General features: G+C 42.7%; 1 protein-coding gene across 1 annotated transcript in view; it reads right to left on the bottom strand.

Annotated features, from left to right (window-relative positions):
* The window catches only part of SRPK2 (SRSF protein kinase 2), a 132,092-nt gene that overhangs the window by 17,125 nt on the left and 94,060 nt on the right, over nucleotides 1-20,907 (bottom strand). The window contains exons 7-12 of the mRNA XM_008567985.1: nucleotides 12,613-12,778; nucleotides 11,269-11,294; nucleotides 9,841-10,087; nucleotides 8,805-9,287; nucleotides 529-629; nucleotides 306-413 (exon numbers count right to left, since the gene is read on the bottom strand). Of these exons, the coding sequence (XP_008566207.1) occupies nucleotides 306-413; nucleotides 529-629; nucleotides 8,805-9,287; nucleotides 9,841-10,087; nucleotides 11,269-11,294; nucleotides 12,613-12,778 (1,131 nt within the window). The remainder of the gene's footprint in view (nucleotides 1-305; nucleotides 414-528; nucleotides 630-8,804; nucleotides 9,288-9,840; nucleotides 10,088-11,268; nucleotides 11,295-12,612; nucleotides 12,779-20,907) is intronic.

The following is a 20,907-nucleotide window of genomic DNA, read 5'->3' as shown; positions in this document are numbered from 1 at the left end:
TTACTGTGTCACCACAGCCGAGTCTGACTCTTAGAGCTGTGGGCTGAGCCGGGCCTTAAGAAGAGACCATTCCTTACAAGAACAAACCAAACCAAACACAAACAAAAACCCAAGGCATGCCTCAGGAGAATTATTCTGATTCTTAAGACACTCAGGGTAGCTATCTTCCCCTCACCCATCCCACAGAGGACATCCCTCACAGTCAGAAACACTGAGACCACATGCCCCGGTGAGACTCTGCCCACCGAGAGCCATAAAGGTATGAGCCGATTCACACAGAAGAAAATGGCAAAGGCCGTTCTTACCATACATGCCGTACTCCAGATGTCAGCAGGCGTGCTGTAACCTGCTCCTATTAAAACTTCTATGGACCTATACTGACGCGTCTGGATGTCTTCTGTGAAGTGTTTATGCTGAAAAGGGACAGACTGCATTACCATGGAGGAACACAGACATTAACAAAGAAAAAAAAGTGTCTTCTCACATAGAATCATGACCAAAATGTTTTAGAAAGAAAACTCCACTTACCACCCAACAAGCATTTCCCAGGTCAGCAATTTTTACTCTAATTTTATCTGCGTTCCGTGGATCCAGGGGATTCACCAACAAGTCAGCTGCCCGGGTTTTTGCTAGCATGAGCAAACAGCAGGACAGTTAGTGACTGGGATAAGTGGTTTGCACGTGTGAGAACAATGTTTCCAGGTACAGAGTTCCCTTTTCTAAAGACTGATGGGATGATAATGTAGGCCTGGAATCCTGTAAGCTGAGCTCAACAGAATTAAAAATTCTCAGCCTCCATCTCTAGAAAACAGTCCACCAAAGCAAGTAAACTGAGCTGCCTGGAGGACCCCATGGACACAGCCTTGCCCCTTCTCCTTTTATTCCAGATTCCTTCCCCGCTCCATCCACCCCAGAACAAGCCAGCCTTGCTGCACTCCCTGTCTGTATCTCTGTGGCCACCTCCCTCATGGGCCACATCTAGCTCGTTGGTGCATTCCTATAAGGAACACAGAAGTGCAGAGAGAATGTTGCATGCACGGCCATTCACTTCCTGGTGATTTGCGGTTTGCCTGACTCTGCAGGATTGACTGCAAGGCCCCTGGTACCTCCTCTCAACACTCACATCATTCCCTACATCTCCCACTGCATGGGCTGAGTGCACAAAGACCTCACAGGTTAGATGATGGTAAATTAACAAATACAGATTAAAGGCAGGGACTAATTTATTCTGGTTTCATTTTAGACAAGGAAGACTCCAGACAGAGGTCTCCTGAGATGGCCTGGGCCATAAAAGCAACCTCTGAGGTCATTCATGAACTTCTCACATACTCAGGGCACTCTTAATTCCAGGGTGACCCCAACGGAATCTCAACAGCAGGTATACGGCCAGGCTTCCCAGGGCTCCTGTGCCAGAAGAGCTTCTCGGATAAGCCTAGACCATGCTTGAATGAAACGCAGTTAACAGGGGGCAAGTGACAAAGAAAAATAACATGGAGAGGCCCAGAAAGAAAACCCTGAAGTGAGTCAGCATATTCATCACCAAACCTCAGACTGACCTACAAGCTCAGACTTTCGTTAAGGACAAAATGTAATCATGGCTTTTATTTAGTTCAGAACTAATTCTGAAATGATATTTACAGACTAAACAGAAAAGCCTGCTCAATGCAGAACACTGAACACCCACCGCAAGGAGCCCTTTTGTCCACTCAAAGCTGGGCCCTGCTGAAATGGACTAAGCCTCTCTGTGGGTACCCCTGAGGTGCAGAACCATGGTGCTCGAGGAAGTTCCAGTTCCTCAGCATGCTCCATACAGGCAGGAAGGCCAGCTTTGCTGGGCACTGCGCAGGCTGGGCTCCCAGGACCTAGGGCACCCACTGAGCTTCTGAGGGGTCTCCAGAAGATGCTGAGAGAGTCCTGGCCAATGTTGTTAACTCTCAAGACCTGTTCCTTGGACTTGTGAATCAACCTGGGCCAGCTGGACACAGATGGTCCCCCTTCTTGCTACCTGCCCTGTGACCACTTCCATCTTTATAAGGATGCTGATCCACAGTGCGGCCTCACCAAAGGCCAGGCACAAGCTGAGGAAAAGAAACACAGGAAACAATGAGAAAGACAGCAGCCCTGAGACCCACAAGAGAAGGCAAAAGGTATGCACTGATAATGGGGCTGAGAACAGAGTTCCGGGATAAACAAAAAAACGCTGACCCAATGGATAAATGGACCATACTAGAAATGGCTAGATGAATCTTTCATATTGTTTAATCAAGGAGAATCAGCAGGAAGGAAAATGGAATTTGAGGTTTGCAGAACTGGATCCAAATCTAAGTTTCAGCAACTACAAGTTGTAACACTGGCAAATGACTTGAACTCTTTGAGGCTCAGTTTTTAGGAAAGGAGGAAGGGAAAGGGACTGCTCCTCCTCGCCAAAGAAACAGAAAACAAAACATTCAAACACAGAAGAGTCAGGGCAGTGGCTGGCAGACTGGCCAGATCCAAAGGCTTCACTCTGAGTGACCAGTTGAAGCCACCCACTGGGGTCTGAGGCTCCTGCCTGGTCAGTGAGGGGCCAGAGGGCAGCAGAAAGAAGAGTTGCCCAAGGACAAGCCCCACCTCTACACTCAGACCAAGGGTCTCATGACAGAAGAAGGTGAAGCCACAGTGGACATATGTGGTCACGAATCATAGGAAGATGTGGTTTCTTTTCTCTATTAGGATGGGTAACTGTGAGCTTGCTGTCATCTGAAGTGGAAGGAGGTGATCTATAATCTACCACCCACACCTAGCTGTTTCTAAAAGACGCCTCCCAGGAGCTGCATAATTCAATTAAGCTGGAGGAAATATACTTTCAAAGACATATCACCACACATTTAATTACAGTTTCTTTGTAGTTAATATCCCTCATTTATGTTCAGTGAAGAAAATCTTTTTGGTGACATGCTGCTATCCTCCTTGATCAGGTTTGTAAATAGGTATCCAGCTCACACTGTGTTCCAAATGACACCAGGTAATTTATTTCAATAATTTAATTGTATAAGAACACAACAGGAGGTAAAAGAGATTCTGCTTGTATTTCTGACTTTCTGTTCTCAGTGTGATAGTTCCTGTACTAAGGTACCTGACTACAACACCCCAAAAAGCCCGTTTCAACACAGGGATGGTCATGCTTGCTGTGTAGTCATTCCAATTTTGCTTCGCCTGGGAATCAGATCACCTCCTTTGATTAAGTCATCCTGTGGCGACCTGTCACAGCTCTTCCTTCTCACTGGTAATGGTAACACAGAGGACAAACTAGAGCTGTCTTTCTTCCAAAATGAAAAGAATGCAATGGCTCCCTGCTTCCACCAAGGAGGGAATAAGTGGAAGACTTCCCTTCAGGAAGGGCTGGGGCCCTTAGGTCACTTTCTGAAAAACCAGCCTCTAGGTGACGCTGTGGTAACTCATGGCATGAGAAACTATCCTAGAAACTAGTAAGATGGCAGCAGCAGTACCTCAGCATGATGAGACAGCTGCCATCATGTGGGTGCAAGGCACTGTGCTGGGTACACACTAACTCTTCATATTCTAAAACATCCTACAAGGAAGGTATGAACAGCCTCTCTATATGGAAGACCAAGGAAGCAGCAGAACTAGGAGATTTAATGTCAACACCTGATCCATTCATTCAACAAATTTTTTTTGAAGGGCTATCTTGGCACTAGGACCACAGCATGAAGACACACCACAAATTAGGAAACTCATATACTGGCTGGAAATACGGGCAATAAAGTAAATACATGAGTAATTCACACATCATGTCAGGCAGCTATAAATGCTATGAAGGAAAACAAAGCAAAGAAAGGACACAGATAATGATGAGGGTGCTCAGGGGAGGTCTTTTCTGAGAATGTGACATTTAAGGAAAGGCCTGAATAAAGGAAGGCATGGAGGGGGAGAAGGTCTACACAAAGGAGACAGGAAGCGCAAAGACCCCGAGGCAGAAACAAGTTCACAATTTTGAGAAACATCAGAAGGAAGCCAGTGTGAGTGTACAGAATGAGCCAGGGACACGGAGGTGGGGGATGACAAGGCAGATGACATTGCAGAGCTGCCAAGGAACACACGGTGGAGAGCTCGTCAGCTCTAGTGAAGGGTGGAAGATACCACAGGGCATCCTTCTTCAAGAGAAATACAGTGGAGATCATATTTTAGGGGGGGAAGGGAAGATAATGGTATATAGTTTAAAACAGAGAATGGACCCGGGAGTGGGAACTGAAATGAGAAGAGTCGGAGGCTGTATTATCATAGCCTAGGAAAGAACTGACAGCCACACAGGTCAGTGCTGGGTGACACTGAAAGGATTCCAAACTTGTCCTTTAGGTAAAATCAGCAAGACGACCCTGCTCCAAAGCCTCTGTCCTTCAGAGGTGATGAGCATGTGCTGCAGCTGTGGCAGCTAATAACCAAAGAGGGACCCTGCTCCTCTTCTCAACCTTCAATGGCTGCCAAGTTACTCTAGAAAAAAGTCTACATTCTTTAGGCTGGTGTTTAATTTCTTCTTCAGTCTTCTCAATCTGGCCATGACCTCATAGGTGCTACTATTCCCTCATAGGTGCACTCTGCTCTATTGACAAGGATCCACACAAATTCAATAAAACTTGTTTCTCTGCCTCATTTTCACGCAGTACCAGTGGCCAACTGCACGCCTCTAGGCCATACCACCCTTCCACAGGAAACCAAAAACACCTCCCATGGTTATCAAATGACAAGTTGGAAACCAAACAAAACTGGGACAAAACTGAGTGACTCCAAACAAATGACTAGGGGCCGGCCCGGTTCGGATCCCATACAGGGATGGCCCGTGGCTCACTTGGGAGAACGCGGTGCTGACAACACCACGTCAAGGGTTAAGATCCCCTTACCAGTCATCTTTAACAAAACAAAACAAACAAACGAACAACAACAACAAAAAAAAAAACAAATGACTAGATACGAAGATCCTGTCCCTGGTATGTCCCTAGAATTTAACAATACTGAAAAGGTCTGCTTGGTAAGAAGCTGGGATCAATGGGAAAAAAAAAAATAATAACTCTTTCTACCTGAAACAATGCACAAAGGCTAGCGGGGACGGAATGTGTGCTGGACAAGGTACAATTGCCACTCGGAACAGAAAAGGGTGGGAGGAAGGGAAGAGGAGTAGGTGACTAGAGAGCACTCGTTTGTTTGTTCATTATTCAGTCAATATTTACCATAGCACTGCTCATCACTGTTAGATGCTGACACTACAAAAAGAAAAGCACGCTGCACTCTCAAAGAGTTTACACTGTAGTGAGGAAGAAGATAACGGAAATGAGCAGTGACCGCACGATTAAGAAAAGTCCGACCTACAGGAAAAGCGGGGAAAGAGAATCGAGGCCTGCTGGGAACACGCAGGCACTCACTCACCCAGGAGGCAGCAGGCTATGTCTTACCACATTCAGCATCAGCAAATGTAAAAAAAGAAAACTTGGGCTGGCCAGTTAGCTCAGTTGGTTAGAGCGCAGCCTTGTAACACAAAGGTCAAGGGTTCGTATCCCTGTACCAGCCAGCCACCAAAAGAGAAAGAAAATTTTAGGACAACCGAGGAAATTTGAATATGGAATACATAATAGACGGTATTATAAAATTATTAATGTTCTTACACATGATAGTGGTATTGTTGTGATGGGGAATGTCCTAACCCATCTTTCTGGAGATGAATGCTGGAGTATTCAGAAGTGAAGTATCCTAATATCTACAGCATGCAGTATCTGTGTCAAATAAATATATATATATAACATGGCAAAATGTTCACTGTTAAATCTGTGTGGAGGATATACTGTTGTTTATTGTACTATTCTTTCAAAACAAGAGAAAAGCACAGCACTGTTCTGCTCTTTCCTCCCGCACCTTGGCAGACGGTGCTGGTCAGCCTGGCCGCATGCACTCCACTGCAGAGACCACCGCTGTGGATGGGGCGCTGTGAGAAACTGTGAGTAGGGACGAAGCTTATCTGATTGGTGTATTTCAAAAACGCAGCAATGGGAAACAGTGATTTGAAAGGCAGGTCAGATGACAGCTGGAGAGATCATAAACCGAGAGATCAGAAAGCCTCATTACAGTTCAGGCAAGTAGTGACTGTCCCCATGATAGGGCCAAGGCAAGGAGGAGCCCTACTTTGGAGGTCCACCTGGCAAGACCGGTGACTTACTGGACGTTAGAGAAAGAAGATGTAGATATCAAGGCTGGCCAAGTTTCTCACAGGAGCAATGGGAGACGGCCGTACAAGTCTAGGGGACACAGCATATTTAGCCAGCTAGTGGTGAAAGTTACATTCTGGTTGGGACATGTCAAGTTTGAAGTGCTCTGGTAACATGGAGCTGTCATGCCCGCAGCTGGCTAAGTGGACCTTGAGCACGAGAGGGCAGAGCAGTAAAGTCTTCTGCCTGGAATGAACTTTCCTCAGATGCTGGCCTTGCTCCCCCAGCCCTGATCCAATGTCACCTCGTCAGTGAGGCTCGTGCACTGTCCAGGTAAGATGTAAATCTGCTGCTTGTACACAGCATCCTTACCAGGCTGAGTTCTTCTCCACAGCACTTCTCGTCTTGAGTCAGCTTGCCAGGGCTGCCTATTCCTGCGGGAATACAAGCTCCACAGGGGAAGGTACCCATGGGCTTATCTGACTGCTTTATCCTCAGTGCCCACAACAGGGTCTAGCACACTTCTGGGACTCAATAGTTGTTGACTGAATGAATATGCATTTGGCCATAATGCCACACAGAAGGCAGCAGAAATCATGGGCAGGCTCAGGTCAGTCGGGAAAAGACTGGAGTGGAGAGAGAAGTGGGCTGAGGACATGGATCGGGGCAACACCAACATTTAAGACGCCTGAAAAAGACAAAGGAACTGCCCAGAGGAGCAGCAGGACCAAGTGGAGCCAGTGAAGCTGAGGGAGGGTTGAGGCCGTGGCAGGAAGGTGGCAGGGTCAGCAGGGTGGGTCCACACTATCAGACCCCAACGCTGTGACAGGACGCTCCTGGATGGCAGCACAGCCTCACACCAATGAAAAGATGTGCACAGCTCCCTGATCGCGTGCCTAATTATTCTTGACATCCAAGCAATGTGCTCTTAGTTTCAATGTCTCCAATGGGATTTTACATTTTATCTAAATTAGAATTTTCCTCTAATCTCCTCTCATTCATCCACTTCAATGTGAGATTTCCCTCTACTTTTCTTTTTCGCATGGCAATTTTTTTCTTTTTCTAGATCTAAACCTGTACCCACCTATTCTCACACCTCCCCCCCAATCTAATATGAATAATGATGTTGTGGACAGGGCTGAACCAGGAACCAGGAGGATTTACAAGCTACTGTCCAAGCAACTACGCCCAGCCTCACAGGGTGCCTGGGCTGCAGACACTGAAAACACGCGGCAGCAGCAGTCACGCCCCTGCCAAGCTTGTGACGACCATGGCACTTACACTCACTGAGAAAGTGTTCATATGTTATTAGTACATGCTATCTACCTATACCATTTACCTGTATTATCTAATTCAATGCTAACAACAACCCTACATATAGCCATTTCTTTCCTTTGATAGAGGAATAAACTGAGGCTCAGGGAGGTTAAGGAACCAAAGTCCCATAGCTATTAAGTTTTGAGCTGGGATTTAATCTGATATATTTGAAGCCATTGCTCCAAGCTGCTACTTGTAAAATAATGAATAAAAAGGTATTTTGTAAATTATTTTCTATAAGGATCTATAAGTAAGGTAAAAATTGAGCTGTACCAGCGTAATAAATCTGGAGAAGGTACATTTCACTGCTACCCTTTCCTAGACATGAACCTAGATTCCAAGTGAAGCCATTTTATAGCACCTTCAAACACTCCTTGGCCAGGATAAAGGCGAAGAGAAGGTGACCATGTCCAGCCAAGTAAAGAAAACATATCATTATGATGATCAGCTATAGCCAGTGAGTCACAAAGCCGGCTCATTCGCCAGGGTGCAGGTGGCCAGCCTGCTGAAAAGAAAGGGGCTGCTTGCCAGGCTGGCTGGTCGATGACTAGCCACTTGTTAAACACTTCTGTCAATAGAGGGAGCAGAGGAGATTTCCAAGTTTTTCCACTGGGGGACAGAATGGAAACCAACAGTGACACCCAGCATTCGCTTACTCAAGTCATTCAGTGATATGTCACATGGCATTCATTTCCAAAATAAGGGTTTGAAATGAGTCTGGACCCCAGGTAAACAAGAACACAAGATCCAATCTACAATTTGTCATCACATTTAAATCCATGCCACTTTCTCTAAAATTACAATCCTGGGCCAGTTATCAATAGCAGGGTCCCACAATAAGGAACAACTATCAAAATAAAATATGACACTTTGTCAATACAGCCAAAGAGCAGGCACCCTTTTTCTTAAATAGAAGCAAAACAAACAAAACCTAAGTGTAACACTATCAGATGGAAGAAGACACAAATTATAAACTAAACTACATATTCTAGAAAGGTACCAGGTATAAGCCTCTAGACCTGAAGGCTTTTGCAAATGTTTGATGGCACTGACTAAATATAGAAAGAATGAGAAAAGCTCAGAAATGGGATTTGATACACAGAGCAAGAGAAAGCCTAGTGGCAAAGAATATATTTTTAAATCACATTACCTGTTCACAAATATAATAAAAAGAAAATGGCTAGTGCACACATACATGGCTTTACCACCTTCAGCCAATTCCACTCACATCATTTGTCAAAGGCATGACCCTGGGGGACTGAAAGCAGATAGCTGATGGGATGAGACACTTACTTTTCGGCAGTTCCCCCGTACTAGAGGCTGAAACTGTTCTGCTTCTGTCATGGGATGGACTGCTTTCCTCTTGCTCGGTAAGTGGTGATCCCTCAGAAAGCACAGAGCCGCAGGCCACAGGTTCTAAGGGCTCAGAAAACAATGAGGTGGAAAACTCTGGAAACTGTGACTCAGGAATTTTATGTCGTCCATTTGGCAATTCACCATTGAATTGTTCGTAGGAGCTGCTATATGTGTAATCACTTTCTGCATTTGGCTCGTCAAGGTTATATTCCTCGGGGTTTGGGCAGTCGTCTTCATCATCCTCCTCTTCCTCCAGCTGCTGTTCCAGTAAGAACGGGCCATTCTCAATGTGGCCATTAGTTTTAGGTGATTCTATCCACGCAGGGTCTATGTTCACAAGTTCCTGTTCAACATCTTCTTCATCTTTCTCAATGTTTTCTTTCTCGGTGTCTTCCTTCTCTTCCTGGTCCTCGGCTTCACCTTAAAAAGTCGATGGGTTAAGAATTAGAACTTGTTACTCTCCTTAACACAGTGGCACTAGATACTTATCTCCCTCAACAAGATACATTTTTGAATGTCCTTAATTTATGGACCACACAGTAAATACCTCTTGGATCTTGAGGTAAAACCTTTAGGTTTTCTAAGTCTTACCTTTTGTTTACTTAATAATTGGCCTGCTATTATTAGAAAAAGTTAACTTTTAGGGAAGAAACTACTTATGAATAAAGCTGCACTTCCATTTCTACCCTCTCCTCTGCAAGCTTCAGAAAAAGAATCACGGTACATTACAGTTAGGTAAAAGGTTAATTGCAAAATAAAGGAAGCGCATTTTCCATTTTTAAAAAAAAAACCTATATGAAATGTAAACCTATTTCTGGCACACATGTCATGAATGAAGGATCAGGCTGTTTGCCACACTCCCCAGCAGGGAGCTGGAGAGGTCATGCTCAGTATGCCTGTGTGGTGACTTGACAGGAGTCTATTCGTGAAGCTCCCAGGACCCCATGCAGCCCTGTCTCCAGAGTCCACTGACCGTCGTCCTTCGCTGTCTCTCCCACAGCTGCCTCCTCTAATCCTGCTGTTTTTAGTTTCACCTCTGGGCAGTATTCATCATCTTGCTCATTGGAAAGTACAGCTGAGGTGATGTTTTCTTCTATTATTTTCCTCTCAGCTTCTCGCTCCAATTCTTCTATCTCCTGCAGGCGTTTTTCCAGTAACTCAGCCTGCCTCTTCTGCTTCTTTTTCAGTTTTTTCTTTTTGTTTTTAGATATTTTTCCTATCTACAACAAGTTAAGAAAACACCGCAGGTCAGTCTGCTTCTTTTTAAAGCACCACATAATAGTACAACTGCTGGCAGCATGGCAAATACCAATAAACTGTGTTTTTTCATGTCATATTCCATAAAAATTACAAGCCCAGACATAGGTCCACATTCTGATTAGGATTATGGTAAAACAAGAAAAAAAAGAAAGCAACTGGCTAATACCACGTGCTTGGTCTACTAACCAGGTCCTGCCCTCAGACGGACACAGCTTAAACCCATTCACCATTTAAACTTTAAGAGAACTGAATATCCTGAGATGCACTCTTGGCTTTACGTAAGAAGCTCCTTTTGCAAGTTTTATCTGCTGCTGTCTGTATACAAAGTAACATCATCTCATCTCCTCATTGCCAAAAAAGAAATGTCTGCCAAAACAGGTGTATTTCACTGCTGGTCAAGAGCACTGTTCGTGTTTTGGTCTCACATATTAAGCTGTTATCAAGAGCTAAGACAACATGAACTACAGAAATGAGCACATAAAGTAAGGGGGAAAAAGAAAAAGCCACAGTTTCTGTCTGCCTCCAGTCATGGCCATCTGATTTGGAAAGTATCAGCAATGAGAGCCTCCAATCTTTTATAGAAGCAGAAACTCAAACAGCTCAAGCCAAGCAGAACTATGGGAAATGACTCAGGTGCCTCAGCAGGCCAGGAAGCCTAATTATTACAGCTCCCCCTTAGACTGGAACTTCCATTCCAAACTGAGGGCTGTTTCATTGGACATAGTGTTTTCAAAGAACAACAAAATAGGTAATACTCTTTCATATTCAATCTAGTTAGAGAAAAAAATTAACAGCAGATTTAGAAACACAGGTAACTTGGAAGCCAATCAAAAATACTATAAAATGGTTTTGGAATAATCACACTTCAAACCCTATCTCTATCATCTCACATTTCACCAGACTTGGCCAACAGCACTCCAGAAAGTGCATCAGGAAGATCGATCTTGGAACAGCTTTAATTATTCCAACTCTGTAGAAATCACTTCAACTTAACAAAACGGTAAGGTTTACATATTTAAGAATACACAGCATTTATAAATATTAAATTAATGTACATTATAACATCTGTTATAATTTGAAATACTCAATAATGAATAATCCCTTTTGACATGTGAATATAAGTAGATGTGTAAGTACTCACAGGTTTTTGCTGTGGAGCCGTACTCACTAAAACAAAACAAAACAAAATGGATGGTTAGAGGAAAACAGATACATATCTTTACATAGGTAATTCAAATTGCAAAATGAAATAATTACTGTCTTTTAATGGCTATCCGACTTCAAAGACTTAAAAATCAGTTTCTTAATCATAGGGGATCTAGAGAAAATTTATCCAACTCAAACAAATGACTCACTCTTAACAGACACAGCAGAAACTGTTCATACTGAGCCATTTCTCTCATTTATCTAAAATTAAATACCAATACATTTCAAAAGCAGTCAATGCCAAAGCACCAACTGATAAGAAAACAGAGCAGAGTTCATAAACATCACATAGCCATAGAACGAAATTTGTTTCATAGACAATGAAATGAACAGTTTAGATTAGATGTACATCTATGTTTGAAACCTATTTGGCAACTACTGCAGCAAATAGCAGCAAGTATTCTAGAAATCACATAATTTAAAACCCTACCAGTGCAAAGGCTTGATAGGCTAGTTCCATGACCTAAATAACACCCTGATGGCAGTAAATGAGATGTGAGGACCTCCCACAAGCCCCAGTCAGTCCCAGGAGCCTGGGCCCTTCTGTCTGTATGCTTGACTGACAACACACTAGGCACATGGACTTTTTGGAAAGAGCATGAAAGCACAGTCAACAATTTAATGCCACCACTGAATTCTGTGAAAACCAGAAATAAATTCCATATATGCCAAAACTCAAGTCACTGGGTCTTCTTAAAGGTTTGATAAACTGCCAAACAGTTTTCCTCAGGGGCTACACCATTTTACATTCCCACCAGCAATGTATGAGAGTTCCAGTTTCCTCATCCTGACCTACAATTATTATTATCTTTTTATTTGAGCCACCCTAGTGGGTATGAGGTGCTATCTGATTTGTAACTAAATCCACATCTACCAGTTAAACTCAGATTGATTTAGTTACACTAACTGGAGCGTGGAAAGCATTCTGACAAGACTGAATCTAGAATAAAATTATGATGACTACAGGTCACCTACAAGAAACTGTTACTATATTCTCCTCTGCAGAGAAGTAGGAAACACAAGAAAATGTTCAAATGTGGATGAAGCAGCAGCTAAGAATTTAAACGGCCTTTTAAGAAAGGACACAAGTAATTCAAAAAATATAATCTAATTGGGGTATCTTCTTTCTCAAGGAAAAGGTCCCATTATTTTCAGAAACCAGGCTCCTACAAAAAGTTCCTAATCTGTATATGTTTGACACAGTTGCTTTCTACGTGCAACTCTGCAAGCTCACAAACCCCCCAAATAGACTGAAATGAAGCAGACTCAGGCCCCTCACCTGCAGACCCCGAAGGAGGAGGAGCACCTGCTTTCTGCCATTCAGTGGCCTCAGCTGCCATTCTTCTCACATATGCATCGTCCACACACATCAAGATGTTTTCTGGCTTTATGTCAGTATGAATAATCTTGCACTTACTGTGTAGATAATCTAACCCTTGAAGGACCTGGTCACAGTAAAAATCAAGAGAGGAAATGAGCTATTAAGACCTTCATTATTTAACTTTTACTTATTTGTAAAATAGGTAATATACTCACAGGGCACGAAATTCGATAGACACAAAAGGGGTTCTTAGTAAAAACCTCCCTCCCACCCCTGCCCCCATAGGAATCCAGCTCTCCTTTCCACAAGCAATCAATTCCAGAGATAATTTATGCTCACAGAAGCAAATGCATCTCTCTCTATATATACTTCTTCAATAAGAACTTCATTAAAAAATAATTCACATATTATACAATTCCCCCTTTTAAGTGTACAGTTCAATGATTTTTTGATATGCCACCATCACCACAATCTAATTTAGGACATTTTTATTACTCCCAAAAGAAACACCATACCTGTTAACATTCATTCCCCATTTCCTCCAGTCCTAAGTAAACACTAATGGACTTGCTGTTTCTGGACATTTTATACAAATGGAATCATATAAAGCGATCTTTCGTAACTGGCATAATGTTTTCAAGGTTCACTCTTGTGTTGCATGTATTAGTAATCATTTCTTTTTAGTGTCAAACAATATTCAATTGTACAGATATATGACATTTCATTTATCCATTCACTTGATGAACATTTGGGTTACTTCCACTTTTTGTCTGTTCATGTACAAGTTTGTGTGAACACATGTTTTTATTTTTCTTGGATATATATATATATACCTAGGAGTGAGATTTTTCAACAATATGGTAACTCTGTAGTTCGTCTTTTGATAAACTGCCAAACTGTTTTCCACAGGGGTTGCACCATTTTACATTCCCACCAGCAATGTCTGAGGGTTCCAATTTCTTCATCTAGACCAACAATTATTACCTTTTTTATTTTAGCCACCCTAGTGGGTATGAAGTGGTATCTCATTGTGGTTTAGATCTGCATTTCCCTGATGGCTAATGATATGCACACATTTTTAATACTACAGAAAAATGAGGATTTAATTTAAATAAAAAGAAAATAGTCCTGGTATTGAGACCACATTACAGCACTATACTAAAAGAAGGTGCTGAACCAAAATATTCAGATGCTTATCATATTAAATAAACAAACAAACATAAACTTATAGAGTTCCAGTGACCTAAATGCAAGGCCAATGTTTTTTTGGAATTAATTCCACTGGAGAAAATTTCTTTCAAATCTTTTCATAAACAAAATTTATTCTTAAAATGCTGTTCGTGTTTCCATACACTAGAAATTCTAAATGCCTAACAAATATTAGCATCACTATTCAAACACTAAGTCATTTAGACCTATTATCCACAAGAGACAAGAAATGTGAAAAAGACAGGCAGAGGATATATAACATCATCCAACACTGGAAAATTCCCAGCAAAAATCCAATGTTTCTGTTTATCTGGCTAAATAATCTTCAAGGATGACACAATAGCATTACAGAGTGCCGGAACAGAGATTTTAGAAGGAAATGCAAACAGGAATACCAATTTCTTCAACAGGATCAAAATTCCTACAATCATTTAAGATTACGTTTTCTTAGTAAGTATTTTTCACATGAAATCAATGAACGAGTATCAGCTGAGCTCCTATCACAGGTCATGCACTATTTGAGGTACTTGATATATCGCAATATACAAAGTTCCCTGTCTTCATGGTGCCTGCAGTCCTCGTGTCTTCATACAGCTTACTAATTTATGACTTTGAGAGAGGTTGGGTTGGCCAAAAAGAAACCAAGACATATGCGGAGCACAGCGAGTATGATTTAATGAGATACTGACAAGTGACTAGTAAGTACCAGCAAAATGAATAAATGTAAAATAAGATAAGGAGAAATTTATGACTTTTTACCTTAGAATACTTACTGTGTTAGATAATACTGCAATTATAATATATTTAAATTATGTTTCAAATGTCAAAAGACCAATAGTAAGAAAGATATGATTAAGTACTTCCATAAGGGATAAGGTTATACTCTAGAAGGAAACACAGTCCCAATGGTCCATGTTATTCACTGATATTCATGCATCTTCCTTGTGCAAACTAAATTATGTGGAGTTTTAATATCTGAACAATGAGAGTCTCTGAGAAGTACAAGAAATTAAAGGATAGGGATACTGATGATGTCCAGACAGAGGTTTAAGGAATGAGATCTTTGAGAAATTTTAAAGTTTAAAATTACTCCAACTGAAATTTCACTTTTAGTTATCAAATACTAACTCAAAGTTTAAATGTCAGTATCTTTCTTTTCTTTTCTTTTTTTTTTTTCTTCCTTTTTGTCTTTTTTCGTGTCCTGCAACGGATCGCAACCCTCAGTGTCGCGCCCGTACCGGACCGGGCCCGGCAACGGGATCGCAACCCTCGGTGTTGCTCCCGCACCTCGCTCAGCCAGTGAGCGGGAACCGGTCTGGAGGTGGGATCCGAACCCTCGGCGGGAGCGCCGCCGCGCTTCCCAAGCGGCGCACTGTAGCAGTGCGCCACCGGGCCGGCCCAGTATCTTTCTTTTCTTTTCTTTTTTTCTTTTCTTCCTTTTTGTCTCTTTTCGCGTCCTGCAACGGATCGCAACCCTCAGTGTCGCGCCCGTACCGGACCGGGCCCGGCAACGGGATCGCAACCCTCGGTGTTGCTCCCGCACCTCGCTCAGCCAGTGAGCGGGAACCGGTCTGGAGGTGGGATCCGAACCCTCGGCGGGAGCGCCGCCGCGCTTCCCAAGCGGCGCACTGTAGCAGTGCGCCACCGGGCCGGCCCAGTATCTTTCTTTTCTAAAACAGCTTTTGTCCACATTCTCATGCACACCCGTATCTTTCCACCTTGGCTTCTTTCACAGTTCTAAGGTTGTTTTACTGTGTGGGAGGCTACACAGGTAAGAGTTAATGTGAGTCAGTATGTAAAGGTGTTACTATGAGTTCCCAATAACTACCATGCACCCAAGACAAGCAAAGTGTTCTCAGTAAGAACTAAGGTTCCAGATTTTTTAAAAAATACTGGCTATTTCACTCACCTGGGCTAACTTTCCTTAAGAAGCACTGGCTGGGCTGGCCAGTTAGCTCAGATGGTTAGAGTGTGGTGCTGATAACATCAAGGTCCAGGATTTAATCCCTGTACCGACCAGCTGTCCCCACAAAAAGAAGCACTGGCTATAATGTCTGACAATGAACACAAGGAATAAAAACTTTACCAGTGGGACAAATTACGTAAGTTACTTAAGATAATCCAAATCATAAAGGAAATGAAACAGTTAAGAGATATAGCAGGGGACAGTGTTAAAATACAACTTTGGGGGCCGGCCCGGTGGCGCACTGCTACAGTGCGCCACTTGGGAGCGCGGTGGCGCTCCCGCCGAGGGTTCGGATCCCACACACAGACCGGTTCCCGCTCACTGGCTGAGCGAGGGGTGGGCGCAGCACTGAGGGTTGCGATCCCGTTGCCAGTCCCGGTCCGGGTGCAACACTGAGGGTTCTGGTCCATTGCCGGACATGAAAAAAGACAAAAAGGGGAAAAAAAAAAAATACAACTTTGGGATTCAGACTGCTCTTAAAAACTGTGTTATCCTGGGCAAAGTGCTCTCTGAGCTTCAATTTCATATCTGTAAAGGGGGGGTATCTATTTAGACACAAATACTTTATAGTAAGAATTAGAAATAATCCATGGAAAACTCAAAAAAACAAGGTCTAGCACACAAGAAGCTCAAAATAAATGGTAGAACTGAAGAAAGTCTGAAGATTTGTGAGGCTGGCTGGTTAGCTCAGTTGGTTAGCACACAGATTTGTAACACCAAGGTCAAGAATTCAGTTCCCTGTCCCAGCCAGCCGCAAAAAAAAAAAAAAAAAAAATGATTTGTATTGATATTGACTACATTTCTCTGGGTCTCAGCTGTCTCAATCTAATATGAAAGGCCTATGTAATTTCTTTTAATTCTGGACTACTATTTAAAATACAATCTTTAGCTGTAGCTGAGAAGTATGATTTTATTTTCAAAAACAGCATTTCTGTTCTTAACCAGTAAAGTTTAACATAATAAAGTATCCCAGAATTAACCAACACTGACAGGCAAACTTACAACCATTTATGCAGAATAAATGAGATAATGGGGGGAAAAGACAACAAGAATCAAGCTTCATGCCCAAGGATAGTTCTCCCCTTGAAAAATCTGACAGAAGTGAAAAAGCCTTTACTAATTTTTCCCTCTGCTGCCTTCAATTGTCAAATCATAGTACGTGTCTCTTGCCTAAAAACCATACTTGGCATCAGCAGCAGGAGGCAGCAGAGGCTGCAGAGATCCTTTGGCTGCCAGGAAAGCTGAGATCAATCTGACCACAGATGGGCCAGGGACAGGGCTATCAACTGTCCCACTCAGAGGAGCCACATCACACACTTCAGGAGCAGGTGCAGGCTTCTCCATGTGAGGTCAGACTTAGAGATGAGCAGCAGTGCAGAAATGAGGCAGAGTCCAGGGCTGGGAGCTAGAGGCCCCCAATTCTGGTTCAGGAACTAGCTAGCTACAGGCTCAGAGAAAGTCCTTTCCCTTCTCTGAAACTCAAATTCATCTGTAATTAAGGCATTTGGTCAAAGTGTCTCTAAGGTTTCTTTCTGTACACCAACAGCTGTGCCAGGTATCACCCATTACTGGTCTTATCAACATACACCTGCTTCTCTCCATAATGCCTTGCTTGAAACAGGTCCTGTGATCTTGCAGATAAAAGGAGGAATAAGTCAAAACTAATGTGGAGACTTCTCTAGAAGACTGACTACCCAGAGAGTAAAGTTTCCCCCAAAATTCTAAACTGTTAAAAGAAATAGAATGGGAGCAACTTCCCAAATTATGTTCTGATCCTGGGGACAACATAAGGACTTTCTTCCTCCCACACCTGAATAAAGGACACAGACACAGGGCAATGAGACTTTGCCTGCCTCTTATCCTGTTGGTAACAGAAACTAATAAATCACCAACAGGAACCCAACAGGCAGCCAGATGGGCTGGCAGAAGAGAGGAGGCTGGCCCCAAGCAGGAGGCCTTGATTTAGATAATAACTACTAGTGGGTGTGGAGAAGACACCAGAGGCGCTCTCCTCAAGCCTAGAAAATTTCCTACTAGAAAAGTCAAAGCTCCCACTGGATTTCTCTTCCTCAGTAAAACAGACATGAGGTGTATCCTACAAACTGCTTCTGCAAACCGTGATATTAAACTAAATGGAGAAGTCTGAAAAATATCTGGTACAATAAAAGAGGACAAGAACAAGAGTTATGCCTAGACACAAACAAATCAGTGCGTATTGTCCTTATCCACATTGTCCTGAAATATCACTTGTGAGAACTAATGAGAAAACCCAGCAGCTGTACTTCTGAATGTAGTCAGGAAGAAAGACAGAGCTCTGTGCCCAGCATTCACACTGCACAGAGTTAAGCACTGGAAAAGGGGCTTAAGTCCCTCGAAAGGGAGCCATTTCACCTTATTTCTGAGTCGAAGACCCAACAATCTGAGCAGAATTTCAAGTTAACAAAGAATCATATGTACTACCACACTGAACAAATCCCAAAATATCAAAATGTTTACCAATTTAAAATTAAAGCTTCTGGTCTAAAATTGAACAATATCGCTTCGATCATGATGAATTCACTGATAACTAAGACCACCAAGATAATTAAAATGGTAAATGAATGCTACATGCAGACAAAATCACTCAATAACAGGCGCAACAACCTGTCGAGAGCTTCACCATGGCTCTTAGTATGCCCACAGGGTCTGCCACCTCACAGATGGCAGGCTTACAAAAACACTGAGTTTTAAAGGTCCAATTAGCTTACACATTGCAGCACATAACACAAATTACCTATTTCATAAATTCTAATGGCTGTACTTCTAAACAATCTGATTACCAGCTCTACAATTAAGGCACAAGAAAACCACTTACCATACATAGAGACAGGGATGCACACTTTTCACAAAGATATGCTATAATTAAAAATAATCCCAAATCTTTCTATGTAAGACATTTCACACTACCCCGCTGTTAAGAGCATAGATTCTGGAGTTACACCATCTGAATTTTAATCCTGGATGCACCACAGTAACTGTGGGGTCCTGCAGAAGAATTTTATTCTCTCTGTGCAACACCTTCTGGCCTCATAAGGTTGTGGTGAGGACTAGATGGCTTAATACAAATAAAGCACTTAAAACAATAAATGTTGGTTATAGAAAGAGTTACAGAAAGAATGGTAATTTTTAAATGCAGGACTACGAGCTACAATTGCCAGTTTTTCCAACACGGTAGCAAAGTCACCAAAACTGGAGGCTTGCCCTTAGCAAGCTTCATTTAAAAACTAATGGCAGGGTCGGCCCGGTGGCGCACTGCTACGGTGCGCCGCTTGGGAAGCGCGGCGGCGCTCCCGCCCGAGGGTTCGGATCCCACATACAGACCGGCTGCTCACTGGCTGAGCGAGGAGCGGGGGCAACACCGAGGGTTGCGATCCCGTTGCCGGTCCCAGTCCGGTACGGGCGCGACACTGAGGGTTGCGATCCGTTGCCGGTCACGAAAAAAGAGACAAAAAGACAAAATAAATAAATAAATAAATAAATAAATAAAAACTAATGGCAAACAGTCACCTTCTTACAAGGTTTCTGTAAAGGGCAATTAATTAAACTATAAAGTTTTAAAACGTCAAACGCCAGCTACCCTTTCAATTCCACAAGAAAGTCAAAGCCACTTTGAAATAACACCAAAGGATTTTAAAGAAACCATTACCTTCAGCACATCTTTTAATGTACCACAAATAAAGCCAAACAAACACCCTTTTCTTTTTTCAGTTTTAGGAGGAAAAAAAACAAAGGGGGTAGACATAAAATAGACCTCAGTAATTTTTTTTAAAGGAAAAAAATGAAAGCTGCAGGGTGAATAAACGGCCACAAGACTCCACGTTTGAGGCCAGAGAAGCAGCCACAGGGTGGGGGTATGGGGGTGTGCTGCACACACTAGAGCCATCAGCAGAAGCCACCAGGATGGCCCTTTCTGCCCTGGCACAGGGTCGCCACAGCTAAATGAGGACAGCTAAGAACTGATCAAAGGATTGACAAGAGTGTAGAGGAAACCCTGAAAAAGCAATTCTGTCATTCCTTTGGAAAATAATCAAGTAGCAACATTTACCTACGAGTTTTTTAAATCACAGAAAGGTTGGCCATTTTGTAAAGAATAGGAGAACATACATTTCTTCCCTCATTTAAGGAAAGACAACAAATCAAGGTATTTCTTGACCACCTAATAAAGGAAGATGCAAGGAGATGTGTAACTCACAATACTCGATCATTAACCCCAAGGTACTCATGGTGGAGCGGAGGAGACGTGATGGCTGGTTTGTGCTACTCACTATGATTGAATGCCTTACAAGGAGGCCCTCATTCTTTATGTCACAATAAAGCTACAAATTATGCATTATCATCCTGAGTTTACAAATGAGGAAACAGGCTCACAGAGGCTGAGTAACTCGATCAGAGTAACAAAACAGAAAGTGCTAGGATTTCCAAGTGCTAGGATTTGAAACCAAGTCTGTGGCCAAAGCAGGTAAACCTTGCACTTTCCCCTATCCCAGCGTTTCTCAACGAGAAGAAAGTTAACCCCCAAGGGGATATTTGACAAAGTTGAGAGACATTTTTAATTGTCACAACTGGGATGGTGGCTGACACTGGCATCTAGGGGATAGAGGCCAGGGATCTGCTAAACACCCTACAATGCACAGGACAGGCCCCTACAACAAAGCATTATCCAGTCCAAAATGTCAATAGCACTGGTTTTGAGGAGATCTGGCCTATACTGTAAACCTTGCAATCATTAGTTAAAGGACTAAATGTGGGCCGCAGGCATTCCAAGGAGAGAAGGAATACCACTCTCAACTGGGGTAGTGAGAGAAGGCTTTGTCACAGAGGTGGGACTTTGGTTGAGCCTTAAAAATGTGAGTAGGAAAAAAAGGATGGCACTTTCGGTAGCCTAGGACAAAAGAAATAATCAAAGATGTGAAGATAAAAATGGCAAGGTGTATTTAGGGTTCAAGATGATTATCATCATTAAGTACTTTCTCTAAACTATCTACAAAATGAAGCCAGCAAAACTTATGAATAGAAATTTTGGTAAATCTGCACATGTT

The sequence above is a fragment of the Galeopterus variegatus genome, unplaced genomic scaffold, assembly GCF_000696425.1.
Source record: "Galeopterus variegatus unplaced genomic scaffold, G_variegatus-3.0.2 Scaffold20, whole genome shotgun sequence".
Classification (NCBI taxonomy): Eukaryota; Metazoa; Chordata; class Mammalia; order Dermoptera; family Cynocephalidae; genus Galeopterus; species Galeopterus variegatus.
The sequence above is the reverse complement of the archived record's forward strand: the minus strand, read 5'-3'. Positions and strand labels throughout refer to the sequence as shown.